The 23,789-nt window shown below is 47.7% G+C and overlaps 1 protein-coding gene across 32 annotated transcripts in view; it reads right to left on the bottom strand.

The window, feature by feature from the left end:
* Positions 1 to 23,789, bottom strand: part of Kcnma1 (potassium calcium-activated channel subfamily M alpha 1) — a 688,790-nt gene that overhangs the window by 483,450 nt on the left and 181,551 nt on the right. For all 32 annotated transcript variants that reach the window (XM_005083504.4, XM_005083494.4, XM_013123140.3 and 29 more), the window contains exon 2: positions 3,347 to 3,508. In XM_005083504.4, coding sequence (XP_005083561.1) covers positions 3,347 to 3,508 — 162 coding nt within the window. The remainder of the gene's footprint in view (positions 1 to 3,346; positions 3,509 to 23,789) is intronic.

Raw genomic sequence — 23,789 nt, forward strand, 5'->3', positions numbered from 1 at the left:
GGTAAGTTAGGTTTTCTAGATATATAGAGATGTATTTGAGACAGATAGTCTTCAAACCTCTCAAAGACCATCAGAAAATGGCATTTTAAATGGTTTAGGGTTTTTCTTGACAATGAGAAATGTCTGCTCCTGGCAGCACCAATTATGTCTGAGAGGAAAATGGGCATCAAAGAAACTCGTTATGGAGTTTGCTTTCAACGTGGCAATATTAGCCATTTGGGCAAGAAACTGCTCTTGCCTAGACTGTTTAACTGTTGTTGTATAATCTGGACATGCAGGACCCACAGAAAAGTGACTGCTGAACTCAGTCTTACAGAGTTCCTGCTTCATGGAAGAGTCTAGGAGACGTTCTGCAGGACAAAGACAAATGACTGACAGACTGCCAATGCAGATGGACAGTTTGAAATTTCCTGCTTTGCTGAGAAGTGTTCCAGACACATTGTGGCCTATGGGCTGAAGATGGATGCCCCAACATTACAGAGGAACTTCGGGTGACTGTCCAGGTAGTAAGATACCTCTGTCAATCCTAGTGTTTATATATTATCCTTCTGTGGTCTTTGATGGAGTTGAAGACAGATAGTTATAATTATAGTTTTCCTTAGTTATGATAAGAGATAAGCTACATATAGAACTTTAGACTCACAAGGATGGGATGGTTGATATTTTCTTTAGATCTTGCTAAATGTTAATAGACAAAATGTTGTAACTGTGTTCTTACTTGATAACTGTTCTGTCATATACAATTTGACTATGTTAAAGTTAAGACCTTTCTTTTTGTTTAAACAGAAAAGAGGAGATGTTGGGGAAGTCCTGTGTATATGTTAATAAATTACTGCTGGCCAATAGGAATCTAGATAGGTGGGGCTAGGAGTCCAGGAGGATTCTGGGAGGAGAAACACAAGAGAGTCAACATGTAACCGCCATGGGGGTAGGAGCCCAGAACTATTCTCCGGTAAGAGACATACTTAGATTAACAATTATGGGGTAATTACTTAAAGCAGAGCTAGCCAGTAAGAGACAAGCAAGGCCAACAGCTTCATAATGAATATAGCCTCTTGTGTGTTTAATTGGGATTGAAGCGGCTCTGGAACCAGGTTGGCAGGAAGGCTCTTCTCAAGGAAAAAGCTTCTCGTAACAAGGGTGTCTAGAAAAAGCTCAACTGTTCCTTCTGCCTTCGGCACTCTTTCTAGCTGGGCCATCAAGAAGTCCCTTCCTCCCCTCGGTCAGATTTTGTTTGTTTGTTTGTTTCTGAAACAGCACTTTGCTATGTAACTTGGGCTTTCCTTGAACTCATGATCCTCCTGCCTCAGCCTCCCTTGTCCTAGAAGGCACCACCACATTTAGCCTTTTTCCATTTTTGTCATTGAACCCAGGGCCTGACGCATGCTAGCAGGAATTCAATCATCAATCAGTGACTGCGCTTATTTTCCACCTCATCAGACAAACTCTTTGGCCCAGAGCTGGTGCTTGGGAACCCTCAGCTGGTTCTGATGACATACACATCTGCTGGCTGTAATGGCCTCCAACAGGAGCAACTGTAACATCCACACCAAACCCTGTTGCCCTGTGTCTGCCATGGCCAGCGAGACGTACACTATACTGGTACCGTATGAGCTCACCAAGAAGCTGTCTCTGCAATGGGGCTGTCCCTAGCCCATATGAGACCCAAGTGTGTTTGTCTCAAAGTGTCCTCCAAGGCTCCTTCTTCTGTGGTAGGCCCCCCATAAGCTCTGTGATGAGGGAGAGGATGAAACAGGCCAAGAGTGAAATCATTGTGTCCCTGAGAACAGCTAGAAGATGAACCACTTACAGTAGAAGTCCCTACTGTGGGTCTCATGGTACTAAGGTCCCTGCAATGGGAAAGAGAAACTGGAGGCTCAGCAATGAGAAGCACAGCCATGGAGAAAAAGCCCACTCGAGAATTTCAGCTGTCTCAACTTTCCCAGTCAATTTCTGCTGGATGCTTTATATACCGGTCTCACGGCATTTTGATATCTATCTCCTACATGCTATTTTCCCCTTTACTTCACCTGCCTAGTTCTACCCCATCCTTTGCACTGAAACATTGATAACTCCAACATAATGCTAACTCTGGCCCAGAAAAGTGGTGTAGACATTACAAAGCAATTCTTACCCTAAACAGGGGCTCATGAGGCCACCTGGTGAAACTGAGCTCCCTGCTGAAACTGAGGGAGGCAGGATGCATCTGGGAAAGGATCGGGTGAGCAAGCACTCACTGTGGAGGGTCTTGGTGACAGACCCAGAAACAAGGCAATCAAGAATGCAAGAGTACAGCATGCATACAGACACACACACCACATACACACTATACCAAACACACACACACTACACATCCACAATATGCCATACATACAACACACACACTAAACACATATACAACACATAGAAACACAAACCAAACATACATACTATAACACACATACCGGACATATACACTATAACATATGTACATACACACAGCAATACACACTATAACACCACATATACACACTATAATTCACATATATACTATATCACACACACCATACATACACACTATAAACACATACATCATACAAACCATATACACCACACATATACACAAAAACACACACACTACACATATACAGTATAACACACACACACCATACATACACACTATACCACACACATCACACAAATACCACACATACATACTGTAATACAGACATAACACTATAATACCCTCACCACATACACACTATAGCACACACACACATGCACACACACAAACACATACAGGAGCTATCCATAGTCTTCATATGAGCACAGCAAAAGCTAGTTTAGCTCACAGTGCAGATTAGGACACTGCATCCAAGCAGGTTCTGCCAGGCCACTAGCGGACAGCAAGAACATATATAGGCCAAGACTGTCTCCTCTCTCTTCCTCCCTCCCTCCCTCTTTTCCTCCCTCCCTCCCTCTTTTCTTTCTTCCCTCCCTCCCTCCCCCCTTCTCTCTCAGGGAATGGGGTTACTAGATCCTGGATTAACAAACCGTGGACACATTTCGGGTTTGTGTTGCTATACCCTACCCTTTATTCTGAGATAGTACAGGTATAGTGTTTGTTCATGCATGTATACATCTGTTTTACCAACAGAGACAGTTTACTGCATCCCAAGCAGGCTGTGAATGCACAATGCAGGCTTACTCTCTGTAGACAGCCCCAAACTACAGGCTTGGAAATGTGTAATAGTGCTGTCCTGATTCATGAGCTCAGGGGAGCACTGGCCACTCATCATCATCTCTCCCAAGCAAGCCCCCTTCCCAGATGCAAGACCACCTCATATTCGAGGGGCCAGGGACTCACCAGAACTCTGCCAGTCAATGTCTGGGCAGATATCATCACACCTGCCCAGTCCTTCACGGACGTCATCCAGCCGACCTCGGCTGCCACCACCTCCTCCTTTTCGTCCACTGGCTTGAGAGTACCATCTGCCTGGCTGGAGCCATTATTTATCTTCTGGGCCTCCTGACAACAGAAAGAATCAGAGTTGAGACACAGGACACACCTATATTTGAATAAGATGCCTATCCATAAAGAATCAGGACCCAAAGGGGTTCCCAGATGAGGGGATATGACTTAAAGATAGAGGTGGGGGAAGAGAGATGGTTAAGGATTTTATTTTCCTTAATTTTTTGTTTTGTTTTTTGAGACAGGGTTTCTCTGTATTGTTTTGGATACTGTCCTGGAGCTCACTCTGTAGACCAGGCTGGCCTCGAACTCACAGAGATCCCCCTGCCTTTACCTCCCGAGTGCTCTGATTAAAGGTGTGTGCCACCAACGCCCGGTTTTAATTTTGTTTTTTAAAAATCAAGCCGTGGAGGTTGCTTAAAGGGTAAAGCACTTTCCATGCAGCTGTGAGGACCTGAGTTTAAATCCCTCGAAGCCACATAAAAGCTGGGTACAGTAGAGTACATCTGTGACTTCAACACTTACAGAGTGATGGGAGGTGGAGACAGGAAGATCTCCAGAAACTGTGCAGACCGTGCCCCCTCTTAATTGCTCTGTAACCAGAGACAGGCTTGTTGCATAGTGCCAACCCGCTTTCCTTTACTAATTTCCCATCGCTTCTCCTCCATGTACGCCATTCAAACAGGAATCACGATAGACCCACAACGCATCCAGCAACACAGATTGATGGATCAGGCCTTCTGTCCCCTGGCAAAACCCATGCGGGCCAGGGATAGTCACAAGACCTGTGCCAAGGCAATCGGGCTCAGGCATGGTACATTTGCTGAAGCGGGAGGGGAAGTATTCATTCGCTGAAAAGGAAGACGGGGGGGGGGATGTGATGGATGCTAATATCATCATCTGAGTGCCTGGACCCAGTTGTGCCTGTAGTCCAGCTCTTTGAATTACAAGAGACAATAAATTCCCCCTTCAGAACTTGAAATATGCTTGAAGGAAAAAGGCTTCAGATACCCAAATCCCACATGAATCTGTAAACGATGTGCTGAGCCTAGGATGCTCCCATCCTTCACTGCCCAAGGCCTGCTTCTGCCTCTGTCTCCTTGAATGTGCACCTATGGACTCTCAGCTTCCCAATAAAGTCTTTGTCACTACCCTCTGAAAATGCCAACTCTTTTCTTCTATGCCAACTCTTTTGATTTATAGTTTCCATAACACCTGAACTCTCTGTACATTCTATACACACCTACTTTCTTCATTTACCATCCCCTAACCCAACCCTGCTGTCAGCCCTGATCCCTAACACGGTCTTAAGCACAAAGCAGTTATGATAAACATGAATGAAGTCAAGCATGGTGGCACACACCTATAGTCTCAGGAGGCTGAGGTAAGAGGGTTACCCACAATTCCAAAGTCAGCCCCGACCACAGAGTCCAGACAAACAGGCAAACCAACAACAACAAAAAACAGTCAAAACTTTGAGTGACAACAAAGACTTCTGAGTATCTGTTCACCTCCAGAGCCCGGGTTTGAGATACCAGATAAAATATAGGGTACTCAGTCAAATTTGAATTTTAGGTAAACAAATATCTTTATAAATATGTTCAAAAGTACATGGGTTATGCATACACTGAGGACTCATCTTTGATCTAAATCAAGTTTAACTAGACCCATACTCAAAAACACCCACTGATATGGAAAAAGACGTCAGTACTCATCACTTATGATCCTGGTATTAATTTGCAAAGAGAAAAACACTGGGAATCATTGTGCTTTGGCCTAAAAAGGGATTGGGGAGGAGGAACCACATCAGAGGTGGAATCCTCCTGCAAGGAGAAAGGAGGGTTGGTGAGGCCAGGAAGCAGGGAGACTGGGTTTGGAAATGTTCCTGATGCCTGCCCTTCTCCTACTGGCTGGCCCTGGCTTAAGCAGAGTGTTATTAAGAAACTGCGCTGTAGGACTGGATGCCCATGGTATTTCACTCCTCAGTGTTTTAAGCTGCAGGAGCCGGAACAACCCCAGTGGGAGTCTGGGATGGGGAGGCCTTGAACCACCTGCTGATTCCTGTGACATCTGCCTCTCAAACTTATTAGGCTTGTCTCACTGGCCTGCTAGCTCTGGTCCTGATGCTGAGACTCAAGGGATGAGTCTCCAGGATGACAGGGAGGATGTGGTCCTTGGCAGCCATGGTAACCAAGGTGCATATACAAAACAGAAACCTCCCACCACTTCAGGGACTGCCCTGTGAGATGGGGCAATATTGCCTGTTTCTCAGAATGAAACAGCATCCAATGGCACAGAACACAGACTCAGTCACTGCATCCCAGAATGCCCAGCCCGACCTCACATGCAACATTGACTCTGAATGCAGTGGTTCAGTCTTGGGCTAGCACCAAAATTAAAAGCACAAGGTACATTCAGCTACTCGGGTTGCCAGACCCACTCCAGAAACAGTTTTATCCCATGACCGCTCCTGATGTCAAGTTAGAGAACCACAGGTCTTGCCCTGCCAAAATCACAGACCTAAACTCCAGCACTTTTCTGGAATCTTCTTCAACCAGCATCACCTGCTGCTTTCAGAAATGGCTGAAAAATGGTGAGGGCTGAGGGGAAGACACACTTTCAAACCAACATTCTTGTGTTTGCTTCTGTTTGATTGTTTTTGACACAGGGCCTCGAGTAGCTTCAAGTGCCTCAGACTAGGTCTGTACACAAGAATGAGCTGGAACTTCTGAGCTCCCCTGCCTCTACCTCCAAAGTGTTGAGATTACTACCACTTCCAGTTTAACCGCACTAGAAATCAGACCCAGGACTCTGAGCATGCTAGGCAAGCAGGCTACCAACCGAGCTACACACAACACCAGCCAACTGGGCTCTGGCCACCTGGGGGCCAGTTTCCTGCTGCTTGAGCCTACTGTCTCAAAGGACAGCCACATTCGGCATGGATAAGGCCCAGAGGCAGGAGTCCCCTGCAGCCACCATGGTTTTAATGCATCTATAATTCACAGCATAAGAGGTATACAGCACATAGGCATGCTATTTCTCCAACCCTCTTACCTATTGTTTTACAAGGCATTCATTAGCTTAATTGCTTTATGATAGGCATGGAAAAACACAAACTAACAGGAGATAATGCCCTTGTTATTATTTGCTTATACTAGATGTGGTGAGCTTAATTACCACACGTGGGAGGCAGGTCTGGGGGAGGGGCCACAGCAGCAGGGAGCTGCATCAAACCCTGTGCCAGCCTGCCAGGTTAAGCTGGGGGTTTCTGTGCCTGGAAGGCAAAGTCCTGCACCCTTCTACTAATGTTGTATCTTCCCCATGCCAGAGGAAAGGGGTGGGGCCTGGAGGGTTAAATAGCCCTGCTGGGGACATGCAGGAGGTGAGAAGTGCTGAGTTAGACAGAACAGCAATGGTCCCCATTTATGAAGCCAGAACTGGGTTTCAATCATTAGGAAGTAAATGTTTTGCATGCATCCATCTTTAGTTGCTCTATAAGAAATGCAGCAGATAAGTGGGATTTCATAGGCCATTTGATAGATCCTGTATCTGAGAGAAGGTGTCACCTGGGACAGCAGAGAGGTCAGTAGGACTTGAGTGCACTCTACTTCCTTGGGACATGTGAACGTCGAGCATCTGCCTCCTCTGTGCAGAGCAGGGAGAAGCACCTCATAGGGCACAGTGGCTCACATGGTGCTCCATTAAAACCACGATTGCTACAGCTGCTTCCAATGGCGTTTCATTCTCTGGGCCCTGGGAAGGCCACTGTCCAAAGTGAGCCTCCATAACGGAAAACACAGGTGACTTCTGCATGATATTACCCCTTGGCTAGGCAGTTGACACTCGGGACCAGGTGCCTCTACTGCTGCAAGGGGCCAGCAAGACTGAGGACCCTGCCCAGGACAGATGGAGAGGAATTTCCACAGTAGGTAGTTCAAACCAAGTGTTCTCCTAGATGCACCCTGACCCTTACTCTATTGGACCAACAGCTCCTTTCCAAGGAGAGACGAGGTTGGAGTGAGGCAGTTTCTATGCCCCAGGACTTCCTTTTATATTCCATGGTGAGCTGCCTTGGCGGGGAGAGTCACTTCCTGAATGGCAAAGTGCCTGTCCAGCTAACCCAAACTTGCCACTTCCCTCAGAGGGTGACCTGGGTGCTGGCCAGGAAATCACTGAGTGAGCCTCTCCCTGACCCACTGGAGGCACTCACTGCAGACTTCAGACTACACTGCCCCAGCCTCAGGAGGACACAACCAAACACTAGAAATACAGGGAAAGATGTTTAGGGGAGGAGAGAGGTCCATGCAGAAGAGGCAAAGACGCAAGTCCCCAGTGTCTTCCCTGGGAGGATTCCCAAATAAAAGGTACTCAGCTTTCTTTTGGAGCCCCCCCCCAGAGCCCTATCTATCCCTGGTCCTGACTGCACCCCTTGGCCAGTCACAGCTGTATGCTGGCTTACATCTAACCTTGGTACTAGTGTCTGAGGTTAGAGTAAGTTACTGAGCCACACGGTAGGCGTAGGATGCTGGGGGACACTGGGGAGCAGAATGGCCTCAGTCCCCTCCCACCACACATCACACTGAGCAACTGCCTTTCCTACTTTCTCCTTATTCCTTTTAGTGTTGTTCCCACCATAATGTCCCACTGGCATGGATACAGATGGGGCCATCTCTTTGAAGTTACCTGTGGCCCATGGCCTAATTGGACCCCAGTCCCTGGTGGTTAGCATACAGACCATTTGTTGGGGATTAGAGCATATGCAGGCACCTCAGAATGTTAAGCAGAATAAGGCAGACTTAGAAAAACAAATACCACATTTCTCTCATGCATGGAATCTAGATTTGAGTACACATGCACGTGCGCGCACACACACACACACACACGCACACACACGCATGCATGCACGCGCATGCACACATGTGCCGTGAAGGTAGAAGGACAGTTTGAGGGGACGAAGGGGATCAGTGAGAAGGGAAAAGGAGAAACGAGCATTCGTACAAACACACAAATAAACAATCAGGATGGAACTTATTATTTTGTGTAAAAGGGGTTTGGCAGCTTCTCAGGGTACTGCCCCTCTCCCTGGCTATACAGAAGAGAAACTGAGGGTTATGAAGGAAACCACATGCCTTCCCCCAGGCCAAGCAACACTCCAGCTGAGATAATCGCCCCGCTAACTGGCTGTTACCTCTTGTATTTCCACACAGGATGACTTCAGATACAGTCACTGTCTACTAGTTCCCCAACGCTACACAAGGCTGAAGCCTATGGAACCTATGGGAGAAACCACATCTCTCCCAGAGGGTTCAGCTTTCCTGGCAGTGAGAACCACGCTGGCCTGAAACATGAGAGTAAAAGCTAGAATCAATCCTAGGACTCCCTTGCCCCAGCTCCCAATCCTCAGATCTGACTTCCTAAACCAGGCTCAGTACATTGATGACCACAGGTCTGTGGTTCGGGACAAAGAGCTTTGAGAAACAAGATGCTGAAGTCAAAGACCTGCTCCTGTGAGTGACTTTAGGCAAATCATTTCATGTCCCCAAACCCTTGTGTGCTTTTCCATGAATGCTGAGTCCCACCTGCCTTGCTCAATGGCTCTCGCAGAGCATGCCCCCAAACACCGCTGTTGTTTGAGGAGGACAGTGAAACACCCCATCCTCCAGGACCTCTGAGAAATGGGGCTGCTCTGGGGGAGGAGGCTCACACCCCAAAGCCAGCAGCCTCACAGAGCACAAAGCTAGCTAGCGTGCAGCAGCACTCTGCCCTGCTGCAGGATGCACAGTAGGGGCCTTTTCTTTTCTTACCACAGGGATGTTGCAATGACAAGTCCAATCAGAAGTTTGTGTTAGAAAAGCCTCCCGGTAGGGTGTGAGCAGCTGTCACACCTCTCCTGCCCTTGCCTGGTCAGGCTTCCTACCAGTCCAGGACATGCACAACAACACATGTTGGCACAGCCAGGGGTCAAGGTCACCTTAGGCACCACACCTCAGCAGGTACACTGAGGTAGGAACCCAGCCGTCCCAGTGACTGAAGAGGACCACCCTGGGAGCTGCAATGGGTTTAATTACACCTCAGGCTTTGGTTACTGGTTCCCCATCCTCAGCCTGAAGAGTCATTTAGGCGAAGGAGAATACAGTTCTTTAAAAAATCTAGTCTCTCAAATCATTTGGAGCAGGGCCTAGGCCCTCCCCCATGTGTCAAGGCTGAGAGAGTATCCATTGTTGTGGAATGGGCTCCCAAACTCCATTTTATACTAGGAATAAATATTGATCCACTACCAGAGGCCCCATAGATTGCTCAGGCCTCCTAACTGACACCCATGTTCAGGGGTCTAGATTGGTCCTATGCTGGTTTCCCAGCTATCAGTCTAGGGTCCAAGAGCTCCCCCTTGTTCAGGTCAGCTGTTTCTGTGGGTTTCATCAGCCTGGTCTTGACCCCTTTGCTCATCATTCCTCCCTCTCTGCAACTGGATTCCAGGAATTCAGCTCAGTGTTTAGCTGTGGGTCTCTGCTTCTGTTTCCATCAGTTATTGGATGAAGGCTCTGGGACAGCATATAAGGTAGTCATCAATTTCATTATAGAGGAAGGTCAACCTCTCCACAGTTGCTTAGATTTTTAGTTGGGGGTCATCCTTGTAGATCTCTGGACATTTCCCTGGTGCTATAATGGCTCCCTCTATTAAGGTATCTCTTTCTTGCTCTCCTCTATTCTTCCCCTGACTCAATCTTCCTGCCCCCTCAAGTCCTCCTCTCCCCTCCTCTTCTCCCCTTGTCTTTCTCTTAACTCCCTCCCCCCATGCTCCCAATTTGCTCAGGAGATCCTGTTCCTTTCCCTTTCTCCAGGGGACCATGTATGTCTCTCTTAGGGTCTTCCTTGTTTCTTAGCTTCTCTGGTACTTTGAAGATCCCCCATGGAAGGCCTCACCCTCTCTGGGGAACAGAAAGGGGATGGGATAGAGGGTAGGTGGGGAGGGCAGGGGAGGAGGAGAGGGAGAGGGAACTGGGGTTGACGTGTAAAACAAGATTGGTTTTAATTTAAATTTAAAATATCTAGTTTCACTTTGTCACTGTAGCCAACACCCTTCTGAAGCTGCCCTTTCCTCTCTGAAGACAAGTCAGCCCTCACACTGTCCAACCCACTCATCTACCCCACTCCTGCCTGTCCAGCGTCTGAGAGCCACTGCTGCGGCTGCAGCTGCACTGGATCCCGTGCTGCCAGGACCTTCCCTCGCACACTACTTATTTAGAGGCTGTCGGCATTGCTTGTTTCCTTGGCCCCAGTATCCACACCCTGCTCTCCTGGGTGTTGGGTCAAACCCTCTTCTGATCCCTGGTCTCTTTCCTGACCACCGTACTGGAAATATCCCTGTCCAGGTAGGATTTTCATGACCACCTGGAAGCCTAAAGCTCCACAGAGCAGTTTTACAACTTAAACACTGCAGGCTCCAAGAAGTACAAATCCATTTTAATGGAACGAGGGAGGGAAGAGAGGGAGAGGGAGAGCAGGATAGAGGGGAAGCAGAGAGAAATCAGAGGAAGAAGAGGGAGAGGGACAGAGGGGAAAGAGAGAAAGGCAGGAGGGAGAAAGGAGGAAAGAGAAGATGTGAGAGGAAGGGGAGACAGAAGAGGAAAGGGAGAGAGAGGGAGGAAAGAGAACAGGAAGGAGGGGGTAGGGAAGAGAGCTGCAGCAAATAAAAGCCAGTTCTTGGCAGGCACAGGGTCTCGATAATATTAGTGAAGAGCACAGTAATGATAATGACACCGGCTGCCGTTATGAGCATGATCACAACAGTCCTATGAGGTAGGTGCTAATGTCCTCATTTAACAGATACAGGTCTAAGCAGCTGGCCCAAGAAGACACTGTCAGAAGGTAACCCACTGCCTGACAGCAAAAATAGAGTTGGGGGTGGGGAGCGTGACACAGATGTGTTCTGGCATCCCAGGGACAGAGGAGTGACAGGAAGGAATTAATATGATGGTAACTGACACTGCTAAGGTCTGCGATCATTGTGAGTGTGCATTGCGCCCACTGCTGGTGCAGCATGCACCTCGAGGACCTTCCTCGAGATCCTTAAACCTCGGGATGTCGGTTAAATCAAGGTCAGAAGAACATCATCCTTTGTCCTCCAAGAGCCACTACAAAACCATAAATCCTACTTCGAGCAGTCTGATGTTGAGCTGGCAACAATCAAGGGTGCTGGCGGGGTGGGCAGCCCTCCTGCTGAGAGCTGAGGCTCTCCATGCAGGAAAAGATCTGTCTTTATCCCTGCCCCTCAAACTCACAGAGGCTCAGACACACTCCCCACAGGGCTTCATCCAGTGTGTGAGGTCTTTCCACGGCTGGGTCCTGTACACCCTGGGCTCCCTGGGCGAGGTTGTGAGCGGAAGGGGAAGCACCCGTTCTTCTCCCTGAGGACCATCCTAGGGCTAGATGCATCTCCCTTCCAGGGGAACCTTAAGCTGGAGCCTCTACTCGGGGTCCTACGACCAAGGGGCAGAGCAGATGCTCCCCTCCCGAGAGCCCTGCTAGAAGGCGGGACCAGGACACTTTGATCTCAGGCTCCACTCTGAGTTTATTGCTCCATCTGCCCACTTTACTGCTCCCAGCCAGGCCCCTGCCTTCCTCTGGGCCCCTCCCCGTCTGTCTGCCAAGCCTAGCCAGGAACCTGCACACGGATGACCTCAGCTGGACATACACTGCAAGGACCTTCTGTCCTGCCAGAGGAACAGTGACAGGTGTCAGAACTGGACCTGACCTTGAGAGGTCTGTGTCGCAGTGTCAGACTGAGTGGTTCCTCTGAACAGAGTCCTCGCCTGGGCAAAAAGAAGCGGTGAGTTAAACCCATAGTTCTTTGACCAAGGAAGCACAGTCTCTGTGAGGGACCACAGACAACAACGCAGGGAAGGCAGAGGAGGCAGGCCCAGGCCCTGTGACAGTCTGATCAAAGAGTCATGGAGTGGTTCACCCCATCTAGGCTCTGTGCCACCCGCATCTAAGTGAGTACAGTTCTGGGGATGGGAGAGGGCAAGTCTGAAATGTCCATACCCCCATTTTAGCTTTATTTCATGAGAGTGACAGTGACATTCTGAAATAGGATGAAAATCCTGAAATACCACAACTCAAAATATCCCCCCAAGGGGGGTACTTCTATGCCTCCATGCAAACCATCGTCCTGGTCCTGGCCCCCTGGGGTCCCCAGACCAAAAATAGAAGAACTGTCCTCCTGTCATGTCCAGCACACAGCTAGCGATGGGAGGGGAGCCCACCACAGCCTCTCACACATGCTGGATGGTAGGAGAACAGACAGTGGGCATTTCCCCAGGTACCAGTAATCCTGCATATTAGGGCATTAGGCAGATTACTGAAAGCAGCTCAAGCAACTAAAGCATAATGTGGGCACCGCCAGCTGGGGTATTCATGGCCAGAGTTCTATGAATGGACGACTAAGAGGAAGCAGCCCCTGGACACTCCAGGAGAGAACTAGGGCAGAGGAGCCCTCAGGCCCCAGCCAGAGCTGGTAAGGGAGGACAGCGTCCTTTTCCTGAACACCCAGAGTGCCCTATGTATCCAATGGCTGCACAAAAACCCATCACTATGGATCCTAGGGACCCTGCAGGAGTCCCAGGTGTCCCTGCCAAGCTCTCAGCCTTCAGGCATTTTCAGCCATTGCTGTCCCAGTGTACCAGATGCATTCTTTCTCCAAAACACCTGTGTATTCCGTGAACAACTGAACTTCAGAAGTCTCTGTGGTGGAAAAAAGGTGACAGTAAGAAAGGCCAAATGACCTTTAACAAAAGTTTGCCATCTCTGTGTCTTGCATTCCCATGTCTCAGAGTCAAAGGACCTGTGTAAACAGTCCCCAAGGGTCCTGTCTGGGTCTGAACCACCTTGACCTTGTAGCTTAGACTATGGATCCCTCGCTGCATTTGTTCCCGGCTTAGCTCTGTCCACCGAGTGTCACTTCCCCCACTGGGGACATGATGCGGGAGGGCAGGGGTCCTCCCAGCTCTTCTCAGAGTGCTCCCTAAGCCACCCATAGTTCATGAGAAGCATGGGGGTGGCTGGCCCTCAGAAAGTTCTTGGTCACCTCTATGCTCAACAACAGGCCAAGTTCTCTCCTTGGTTGTTTCATATCAATGTGCCAGCCCATTCTCATGAGTAGTCAAGCTGAACTTTAAATCTGCTCTAGTCTAAGTCTAGAGGCCAGGTTTTTCTTTCTGTTTCATGATACTCAGATAGCCACAATGTGCCAAAAATCAGATAGCTGTTCTCTGCAAGAGGCTGTTTGTCAATACTGCTGACCTGATTGCCTTATATTTGACAGATTCTAAAGGACAACATAGTATGGACACTAAATTAGGTTATAGTCAGATATGTATGTGAAGGGACTTGGAGAAGTGTCCTAGGAGAGGGGCTTCCAGGAAGACCCATGAATCATTAAACAAGTTCTCAAACCTTTGCTATTTCCAATTAACAATTCAAGTTTTAGTGACGAATACATGTATCTTTGAAGAATTATGGATGACTGTTTAATAATGGGGGGAGCGACAGCTTAGAGTTTTCTGTTGAGACCTTGGAGGACTGGAATAGATTAACATATATTAACAGATATAGATATACATAGATAGATAGAGAGAGAGAGAGAGAGAGGTAGGTAGGTAGATAGATAGATAGATAGATAGATAGATAGATAGATGTAGATATACATGACTCCTGGGTCACTGTATCCTTGGGCAAGTCCAAAGCTGACCTGCAAGGATCCAGACACAGAACTGCCAAACTGTAGGGCAATCAATGGCCCACCCTCAGCACCACCCAGATAGAATAACTCCACACTGGCTAAACAAGAAACCACTGGAGAGCCTCAGTTAGAAGACAAGCTCATGTGCCTAATCACAGCAGGCAGACCTGAAGCAGGGCCAGAGATTCAGCTGGATTAGTAATGGAGACAATTGTCCGAATGCCCTGTGTTGCCTCTGACTGCTATTACCAACAGCACAAATGAGACTCTACTCTTGCCATACTAAAGGCGAACAGTGGAGGCACTGGTCAGGGCCCTGTGCAGCACAGTGGCCTTACAAAGCTGCCAGAAGCTCCTTTCTCACAAATTCCCCTTCCTTATGATTTGCATTTTATGGGTACTTCCTTGTCTCAAGCATACCATGTAACTTGACGAAAATTGTTTTCTTTTCTGAAAAATTGTACTGTACCAAGAGAGCTACTGGGAACCTTGAAATACACTTGGACTTTAGGAATGAGAAGCTGAATATCATAGGAGCTGCAGACTTGAAAACCAATGCAACCATAAGAGACTGCTGTTGAGTACCCATGAATGAAAAGTGGCTGAAAGAGGTGTGAGACAGCCAGGCCATGTAGTCAGAGTCACATAAATCCATGGGTCCACTGTACTGAACTGTGCAACCCTGATGGAGTGGTCAAGGTCTCCAAATACTTCCTCATATGGTACACGTGAAGATCACCATAATGACAATGACATTAAGATGACAAGAAATCTGCAGATAGCAATTAACACTCTCTCAGTGCCAGACAACGCACTTGTGTGATGCCATGCTCTGCCCACCAGGAGGTTAGACTATATTAAGTTGCAAGTAGCAAACTTGATCTCTGTCCAATTCACCAAAGCAGAAGCAGGACTTGGTCAATATGAAAAAGAGTATGAACTGGGACCCCACAAGAAATCTCAGTGCCGTGTGTTCAAAAAGGAAATCAGGGACCTTCATGCAGAGGTCAAATTAATTTCCTTGGCTCAAGTAGGGAGAGGAAAGACGAATTGTGAAACCATGGATGTGAATGTGGATGGGGTATTTATCAACTTGAAAGGATCTAGAAAGACCTTGGGGATAAACCCCTGTGCCCACCTGTGAGGAATTATCTAGATTTGTTAACTGAGGTGGAAAACATACCCTCTGTAAGCAGTAGCGTTCTACAGTCTGGAGACATAGCTCTTATAACAAGAAGAAAGCTGGCTGAGCATCGGAATTCACATCTCTCCCTGCTCTCTCACTGCATATGTAGTATGATCAGCTGTTTCACGTACCTGCAGCCGCCGTGACATACCTGGCTGACGGGCTGTGCCTTGGAACTGTGAGCCAAAATAAGCCTTCTTTCCTCAAGTTGATTTTGGTGGATATTTTGTCAAGGGAACTAAGATAATAGAGGGACAACTGAAGACCCTGAGGAATGGTCTTATGCATGTTCAGTTTGTCTGTTCAGAGGCTGGAGAGATGGTGCAGCAGCTAAGAGCATTGGCTGCCCTTCCAGAGGATCTAGATTCAATTCCCAGCACCCACATGTCAGCTTACAACGGTCTGTAACTCCATTTCCAGAGCATCCAACACCACCGCACATACACACATGCAAGCAAAGCAACAATGCCCATAAAATCAATGATTTGTAAAAATGGGTCTGTTTGGTGGGTCAGGAAGGCTATAGCCTCCTCATGTCCAACCTTCTCCTAACTCTTAGACAGCTGACACCCAGCCTCCAGAGTGAGGTCACAGAGGGAGGGACAGGGAAAGAGTCAAGAGGAAAGGAGGGAATGAAGAAAGCGCAGTGACACCACTGAGATGAAGATAATCAGGCCTGATGGGACCTCACGCTGCACAGTAGGTTTTGTAGGTTAGCTCCCAGGTCCTCTGGCTCCACGGGAGCCACATGGGACACAGAACCACAGTGTCGAGGATGCAATCTGTAGTGGCCAGCGGAACTAAACACAGAGAGCTGGTAAAAGACAGCTGATGCTCTCCAGGGGAGAGCTGTCCTTTTCTCTGACATTATGCCATCTCTTCTTTGTTGGGAATTAACATGCCCTTTGAATAAAATGACAATGATGGTAGAGCTGGCATCTGATGGTTTCTTTGTTAGGCTTTTGCTTGTCAAAATAAGAAGCTGGCAGCCTTGGGAAAGTCTCTCAATGCTTTAAAGTTTAATTGACTCTCCTAGGAAGAGCCTAGGCATCACTTACATTGTCTGCACTCTCATTCTACAGATGGGAAAATGAAGGCACACAGATGTCCCACTCAAGGAGGCCAAGTCTCCTACATGGGGCTCAGGATGTGCTTGTCACCTGTCACCACCAGAAAAGTCAGAATCTGAGGAACAAATATTTGGGCCTCAGAGCTTGAAATGTCAATGACCCTCGCCCACAGGACAGAAGGAAAAGATCACAGGTTCCCAGAACTTACAGCAGTGTTTCTAACCTTCCTAATGCTGTGACTCTTTAATATAGTTCCTCATGCTGTGGTGACCCCAACCATAAAGTTATCTCAATGTGACTTCATAACTGTAATTTTGCTACTGTTACAAACCATAATGTAAATATCCAATATGCAGGATATTTGATATACTAATCCCGTGAAAAGGTTGTTTGACACCCCCAGGGTCGAAAACCACAGACTGAGAGTCACTGGCTTAGAGCCACCCCAGAGAGACCTTAGCATTCAGCATCAAATGTCCTTGCTATTACTATTACAGGAAATACGCAGAGCTAAGCCAACCTCCCTGAAAACACCACAGTGGTCCCTGTGGCCCCACGCCATCATTTGAGAGGCGCCCCTGGTAAAGCATTCATCAGCTCACTGTAAGCAGGGTGAATGACAAGGAGGGACCCCTCTGCGTGAGGAAGAATACAAAGAAAGGGAGGCGCAACCCACAAACGGTCTGAGCCGCTGCCCGGTATACAGAGTGACACGGAGCCTTCCACCCCGCCTCTTGCTACTTGCTCCGGTCCTTTCGGTTCCTGGCAATGCCTCCTTCACCCTGTGCTTGTTCTCTGGCAAGCACCATGATACAAAAGCCTATGGGAGCCAGTTAGGGTCTTTGCCTAATGTGTTCAGGCTGCATCCTTAGGGTCCTGAGCTGTGCCCCTGGCACACTGTGGGCTCTTCATGGTGTGCTAGGAGAATGACTGACTACACCCTGCTTTCTGTTCTGTTCTGGCCTCCCCTCTTCACACAGAACTGGAAGTACTCGAGGCACTGTCCTCGTGGCCTCCAGTTCCAGCCTGGGCACTGCCCTCCCCAGCTCCATGTGGAACTGTTCTAAGATGTCTTGCCTGGTCTACCAAACGCTACACTTTCATTTGGCCATTCCTCTCCCGGGATGCCCTCTCTCTATCCCCCACATCTTCACCCTTCCTGATCAAATCCTGGAGACCCCCGCTCCCCCGCCACAGATCCATCTCTCTACAGCTCCCCCTTCCCTCCTCCATCTTTCCTCAAGCGCCTCCAATCTCCTCTGGTACCTCAATACTGGGCAGGGCTAGAAGCTTGCATTTTCTTTTCATGCCTTCATGTTGTAACATTCCCATTCTGGAAGCTTGTTGAGACAGAGCACACATGCACACACACTAATGCACATCCATGTATACATACATACACAGGGTTCCCCAGCATGCAGAGGTATAGTGTCTTCCTCTACCACTTTCTGTCATATACTCTTCAGACATGATATCTTGCTGAAATGTACATCACCTTTTTCCAGCAAGACTGGCTGGCCAAAAAGTTCCCAAGATACACCCGGCTCCACCCATGAGTACTGGGGTTACAGGTGCACACAGCTATGCCATGTTTTCACACAGGAGCCAGAGATGCAAACTCAGACCTCCATGCTCATGCAGCAACCACAATGAGCCATCTCCCTAGCTCTTTTTCTTTTGTATATAGCCAAAGTATCTGGTATGTAGCAAAACAAAGAAAGGCTACACATTGATTAATTTAGAAGCCCCACTCAATAGACACTGGAAACACAGGCACAGTGCCAGCAGTTAACAGCCAGCTAATTCCAGCCAGCCTTCAGGATTCTCAGAACAATCTGAGGCTGCTGCCTTAATTCCTTTGCAACTGTATTGTCAAATGCAAACCCTACTCCAGGCACGATCAGATGACACAGGGCCTCTTCAAGGCACATGCTTCACCAGGCACGTCCATCACAACAAGATGAATGTCCTTGTTTACAAAAGGAGTCATCCCATCCCAGGAAAATTTCCACTGTGATTTAGGACCTTGGCTAGAGCTCACCAACCGAGCATTTGTCTGCCTTTTCCATCTGCTGAATTTGGATGGGGTCTAGCTAGAGGTCAGAAAGCTGTTATTATTTGGCCATTGCTCTGCCTTTCTAGACTTGTAACATGACCTCCATTTGGGAAACTAAGACCTAGCAGGACAGAGAGAACCAACAAAACAGAAAGATGGCCCAATCAGTGACCAGGCATATAGGTGGCAGTTAGTACCTACTGCTCCAAACCATCCAAACTTCAGCCCAGACACATGCTGACTAGGGTCAGAAAGCTCAGCCACTCAAGACCATGAGCCCTCACATGCTCTAACTTAATCTAGGTTTCCAGTGCAGGAGCCAAACAGGAGACTCTGGGGTTGATATGAAATTTAACAACTACTTAACAGGCAGGGGTGAGGCGATAAGACTTTCATTTCTAAGGGATGCAGGGAATATCTGTTCCTTCTAGAAGACCCATAACGAGACTCAGAATGCCCTATAAAACGTAAGCAGTCTCTCTGCCAGTCCCAGGTCCATCAAACTTCTCTGTAGAGCCTGGGACCCCTCCAACTCTGGATACTGAAAGAGGCTAGGCAGCTATGAGAATGTCCTTTCTCTAGGAAGGCTTTTCCAAAATTATATCAGGTTTCCTTCTAACCCAGCTTGCCTAACATGGTTGAGGAATGTCTTAGAAACTGGTGTGATTCAGTCTGGCTTTGGATGAAGTTTTCCACCCAGACAGAACACACTGAGTGTCTGGAAGCACTGGCTTGCAACCCTGGGGGCACTCAAATGCTTTCGTTGTTTGCAGACCTCGGCCAGGAAGACATGCTTTCAGGTGCAGATGCAGCCCTTGGATGAAGTCAGATAGAGAAAACAGGTTAACAGGAAGCCAAAAGGTGTTATGGCACAAGCTTGCATACAGAGGCCTCCTCCTACCAGTTTCTCTGCTTCCCATCAGTTTTGAGTCTATGGATCTAGTGGCAGTGCACCCATGATAAACAGTCAAAAAGCTACTGCTAGAAGCTATTTGGTACCCAAGCCCTAAAATGGAGCACATACATCTTTTTTGGAAGACAGTGAAAAGTCATCTACATTTCTGTCCTGTGGAAGCTGTTTTCCTGATGAGACTTGGTGCCTTCTAGAAATATAGGCTCTACCCTCCTTACCACCATCACTACTGGAAGTGTGGTCTCCAAATAGTCTGTAACTTGAGTTACAGTTGTCTAGTTAACTGTGAGTTATTCCTAAACTGTTGTTGATACTTCCAGAGTCCCGCCTGAGAACCCACAAGCTCCATAATAAGAAAAACATACAATTAATTGTGACACAGAGGGGTATAAACGCTGGGAGGGAGGGCCGGGGAAGGGGAAGTTCCAAATCTCAGAAATCTCTATAACCATGGGACAGCAGCAGAGAGATGAGCCCAACAGGATGGGGTGGGGGTGGGGTGATCTCTAAAGACTGTGGGTATCATCTGTGCTGGCATCCTACAAGCCTCATTTTTTAATGGCAACAGCCAGTTCTGGCCCTGAGACTGATGGATAGGTGGACATCTTTTGTATGAGCATCTCCAGAAGGCAGATCACTGCCTAATCCTAAATCTCAGTTTTCCTCTTTGTGAAGCCGTCTCTCTCTGTCTAGGCAGAGATTATGGTAACTAATATTTCATAGACTTAGGACATCAGACATGAGGAATCAGTCAAGTGGAAGCTGCTTAGAACACCACTGATAGAACTCTCCTTTGGCATTGACCTGGGATTGGCCCTTGGTCCCTATATATATGCACACATGCAGGATATCCAAATCCTCAAATGCTCAAGTCTGGTTATGATTTGTCTCCAAAGATCCATCTGCTGAAAGCTTGGTCCCCAGCATGACAGCATTTACAAGGGGGAAGCAGGGGAAGCTGTTTGGTAATGGGGGCACTGCCCATGGCAGACATTAACGCTAATCTCAAGGAATGAAGGCCAGTTCTCTCAAGAGTGACACGAAATAGGAGCGCAAGCCTGGCCCTTGAATCTCTCCAGCCTCCTGTCTCACCACGTAATCTCTGGCTCGTCTATGAGCTGCCATCATAACACAGCCCTCCATGTTTCAGCACACTCAGAGGACCCCACCAGAGTCAAGTAAGTGATCTTGAATCTCTATGAGCCATCTTTATAAAGCTCCTATGGCTAGAGCAGAAAATGAATGAATAGCTTCACAGAATGGCACAGTACTTACTAATGTAGCCCACACTTCATCTTCCTGGACATTTTGACTCTTCCTTCAGTTACTCCCCACATCTAGTACAATGCAAGTGTTACGTCAGTGGAGAAACTACAAGAAAAAAACTAGAGTACACACCCATTTTCCTTCAAATATTTTCAGTTTGTGATTGGTTGAGCCCACTGATACAAAAGACCAACTGCACTATATTTGTTGACCCAACCGACAATGATTTCAGTTTTCTCATAATTAACTATTCTGTAACTTTAAAATATTCCTTTTGGTGGATCTGTTTTATTTCACTATTTTCAAACGGTTTTAATAAACTAATTGGCCAAACTGTTCTTAGGGGACCTATCTCTACTGCCAACGTTTATGAAGTTTCCCCTGGCATAGGATGAAAGGCTCAGACTACACATAGCCCTGTGTCCTGGCTCTGCAGAGCAGGAACAAGAAAACCTTGGTGAAAGTCATTGGTCCTAGAATACAGCCAGGGGCTAGGACATAGCCAGGAGGAGAAACTGAGAGGTCAGAAGTAAATACAGTCATAGGGGCCAGGATCCCAGAGGACATGTGGGAGTGACAGTGTGTTTCTGGTTCCTGTTAAGGCTATGCCTATAAACAAGTTCATGGTAGAAAGATGTGATTCATTGTTCGTACCTGCCTGGGGAGGCTGTGAAGTAAAGCAGGCATGACCCTGGCACCGTGAGGGGCAGGGAGCATGTGAAGAGGTGTGCGCATGCTTTCTGCTGCCTTGGATTAAGATGTCAAGAACACAAAGCAACCAAGTATCTGGGTCACATTCCCAAACCAGGTAGGGAGCCCCGGGACCACTGCTTCATCCCTGACTAGGCTTGTGGCTTCCCTAGTCCGACCCTGCAGCCACTGAGCTCGTCACTAATCCTTGCTATTTCATTACTTCTGTCCTCTGCTTGCCAAGTCCACATTCTTCAGGGCACAGTTTAAGGGCTGCCTCCACCAGGAAGCCTGCCCAGATATCTGAGTCACAGTCAATATCTCCCAGCTGTGTTTGTTCAATACTTCCCCCTTGTCTCTCAGTATAATGTGGTCCCCTGGCATCAGCCCTCCTCATATGAGAGTACTATGCTTTAAATCCATGAACACCCCGCCCCAGGAAAGACTCTCATGACCATACCCCGGGGAATAGTAACACACAGGAACTCTGGCTTCATAGCAGGTGTGAAACAAGCAATTAATGTTTATCATTCAGTTGGAGTCCAAGACTGCAGAGCCAGAGACCAGGAAACAAGGACCTCAGGTTGTCAGGGGAGCATGGGCCAGTGTGAGGGAGAACAAGAGCAATAGGAGCCTGCACGTCTGTGGTCCATTCTGCCTTCCCTTCCTAGGTGACTACACCACTCTCCTCTTCAGACCCTGGCCTGCGCTCATGCTTCATGGTAACATAAAAGAGACTCTAGAGCATTTGGCCCATCACCTCACCTCTGTGCTATATCAAAACACCTGAGATCATCAGCTTGAAGCTTTTCCTCTGATCTCCATACATATGCTGCACATGCATAACATGTACCCACGTGCATGTGTTCCATTGGAGATGGCATGCAGAGACAGGAGGAGCTGAGAAACTCTGAGGGCCAGCTAGTGATGAGACCCCTGTCTCAAACAGTGCAGAAGGGGAGATTCAATGGTCAAGACTGTCCTGTGACTTCCATGCACACTCTATTACACATGTGCCCGTTCACTCACACATGCACCAACATCCACAAGAACATACATGTGAGGTGTGCATTCCCTCTTACCCACATTAAAGCTCATGGTTCCCCTTTATTAAGGGACTTGCTTGACTGAGATCAAGACAGGGCTGCCCAAACTCTTCTGACCAGAGACTCTCTGCTTCGACTTAATCACCTGCCCATTGTCAAGGTCAACCCCACACTGGAGAGGTGTGTGGCAGAAGTAAAGGCAAGACCTTGGAAGCATCTGAATCACCCAGAAGGCCTATCAATGCAGAGACTGTGGTCCTCCTCCATACGTCTGACTTAATTGTTCCGAGTGGAGCTTAAGAACAGATACCCTTGTAAGTCCTGAGTAATATTGATGCTACTGGCCTGGGTACCCCCTTTGGAAACACTTATCTGGGAAAAAATGGGGCTCCGAGGCTTATGTCTTCCTCTTTCCAAAATTCTAATTTCTAGAAAATTCCCGTCTTAACTTAGTCTTTCTATTGCTGTGATAAAAAAAAAACCATGTCCAAAAGTGACTTGGGGAGGAAAGGTTTTATTTTATATCTTACAGTGCATCATCTACAGAACCCAAGACAGGAACCCAAGGCAGGAACTGAAACAGAGACCATGGAGGAGAACCACTTGTTGGTTTGCTCCTCATAGCTTACTTAGCCTGCTTTTTTTTTACACATCCCAAAACCATCTGCCCAGAAGTAGCACTGCCCTCACTGGGCTGGACCCTTTCACAATGATCACTAACCAAGAAAATGCCCCACGGACTTGCTTACAGGCCACCTTGTGGAGATACTCTCTTAATTGAGGTTCCCTCTTCTCAGATGAGCCTGGCTTGCTTCAAGTTGACAAAATATTAGCCAGCACAAACCTCACCATGTCTGCTTCCTCTCAGTATGTTTCAGAAGAGACCACGACCCACTCCTCCAACAAATAACTTATAATCATTTGCAACGTGTCCCCCCAAAACTTATGCTTCATTCCTAACCCATAAAACGCATGAAAGTGGTCTCATTCACAAATAGGGTCTTTGTGGATGGAGCCAAGTCCAGATACAAACCTACTAGGTGAAATAAACACACACACACACACACACTAATAATGCCATGTGAAGGCACAGACACAACCAAAGACAGACATGGGAATGATATAACAGCAAGCCAGAGAATGCCCAGGGATGTCAGGATGACTGATACCATCAGGAACACTGGAGAGATAGGAAGGAGTTTCCCTACAGATGTCCTGGAGGCACTGTCTCAGTCACACTTTGGTTTCAGACTTTTGGCTTCCAGAACTAGAAGGGAATAAGTTTCTGTGGTTTGCAGCCATCACTCTGCAGTGTTTCACTGTAGCAACCAAAGGCAACACACTCTCATCTGAAGACGTAAATGCTCACC

Source organism: Mesocricetus auratus, unplaced genomic scaffold (assembly GCF_017639785.1).
Source record: "Mesocricetus auratus isolate SY011 unplaced genomic scaffold, BCM_Maur_2.0 Super-Scaffold_100053, whole genome shotgun sequence".
Lineage (NCBI taxonomy): Eukaryota > Metazoa > Chordata > Mammalia > Rodentia > Cricetidae > Mesocricetus > Mesocricetus auratus.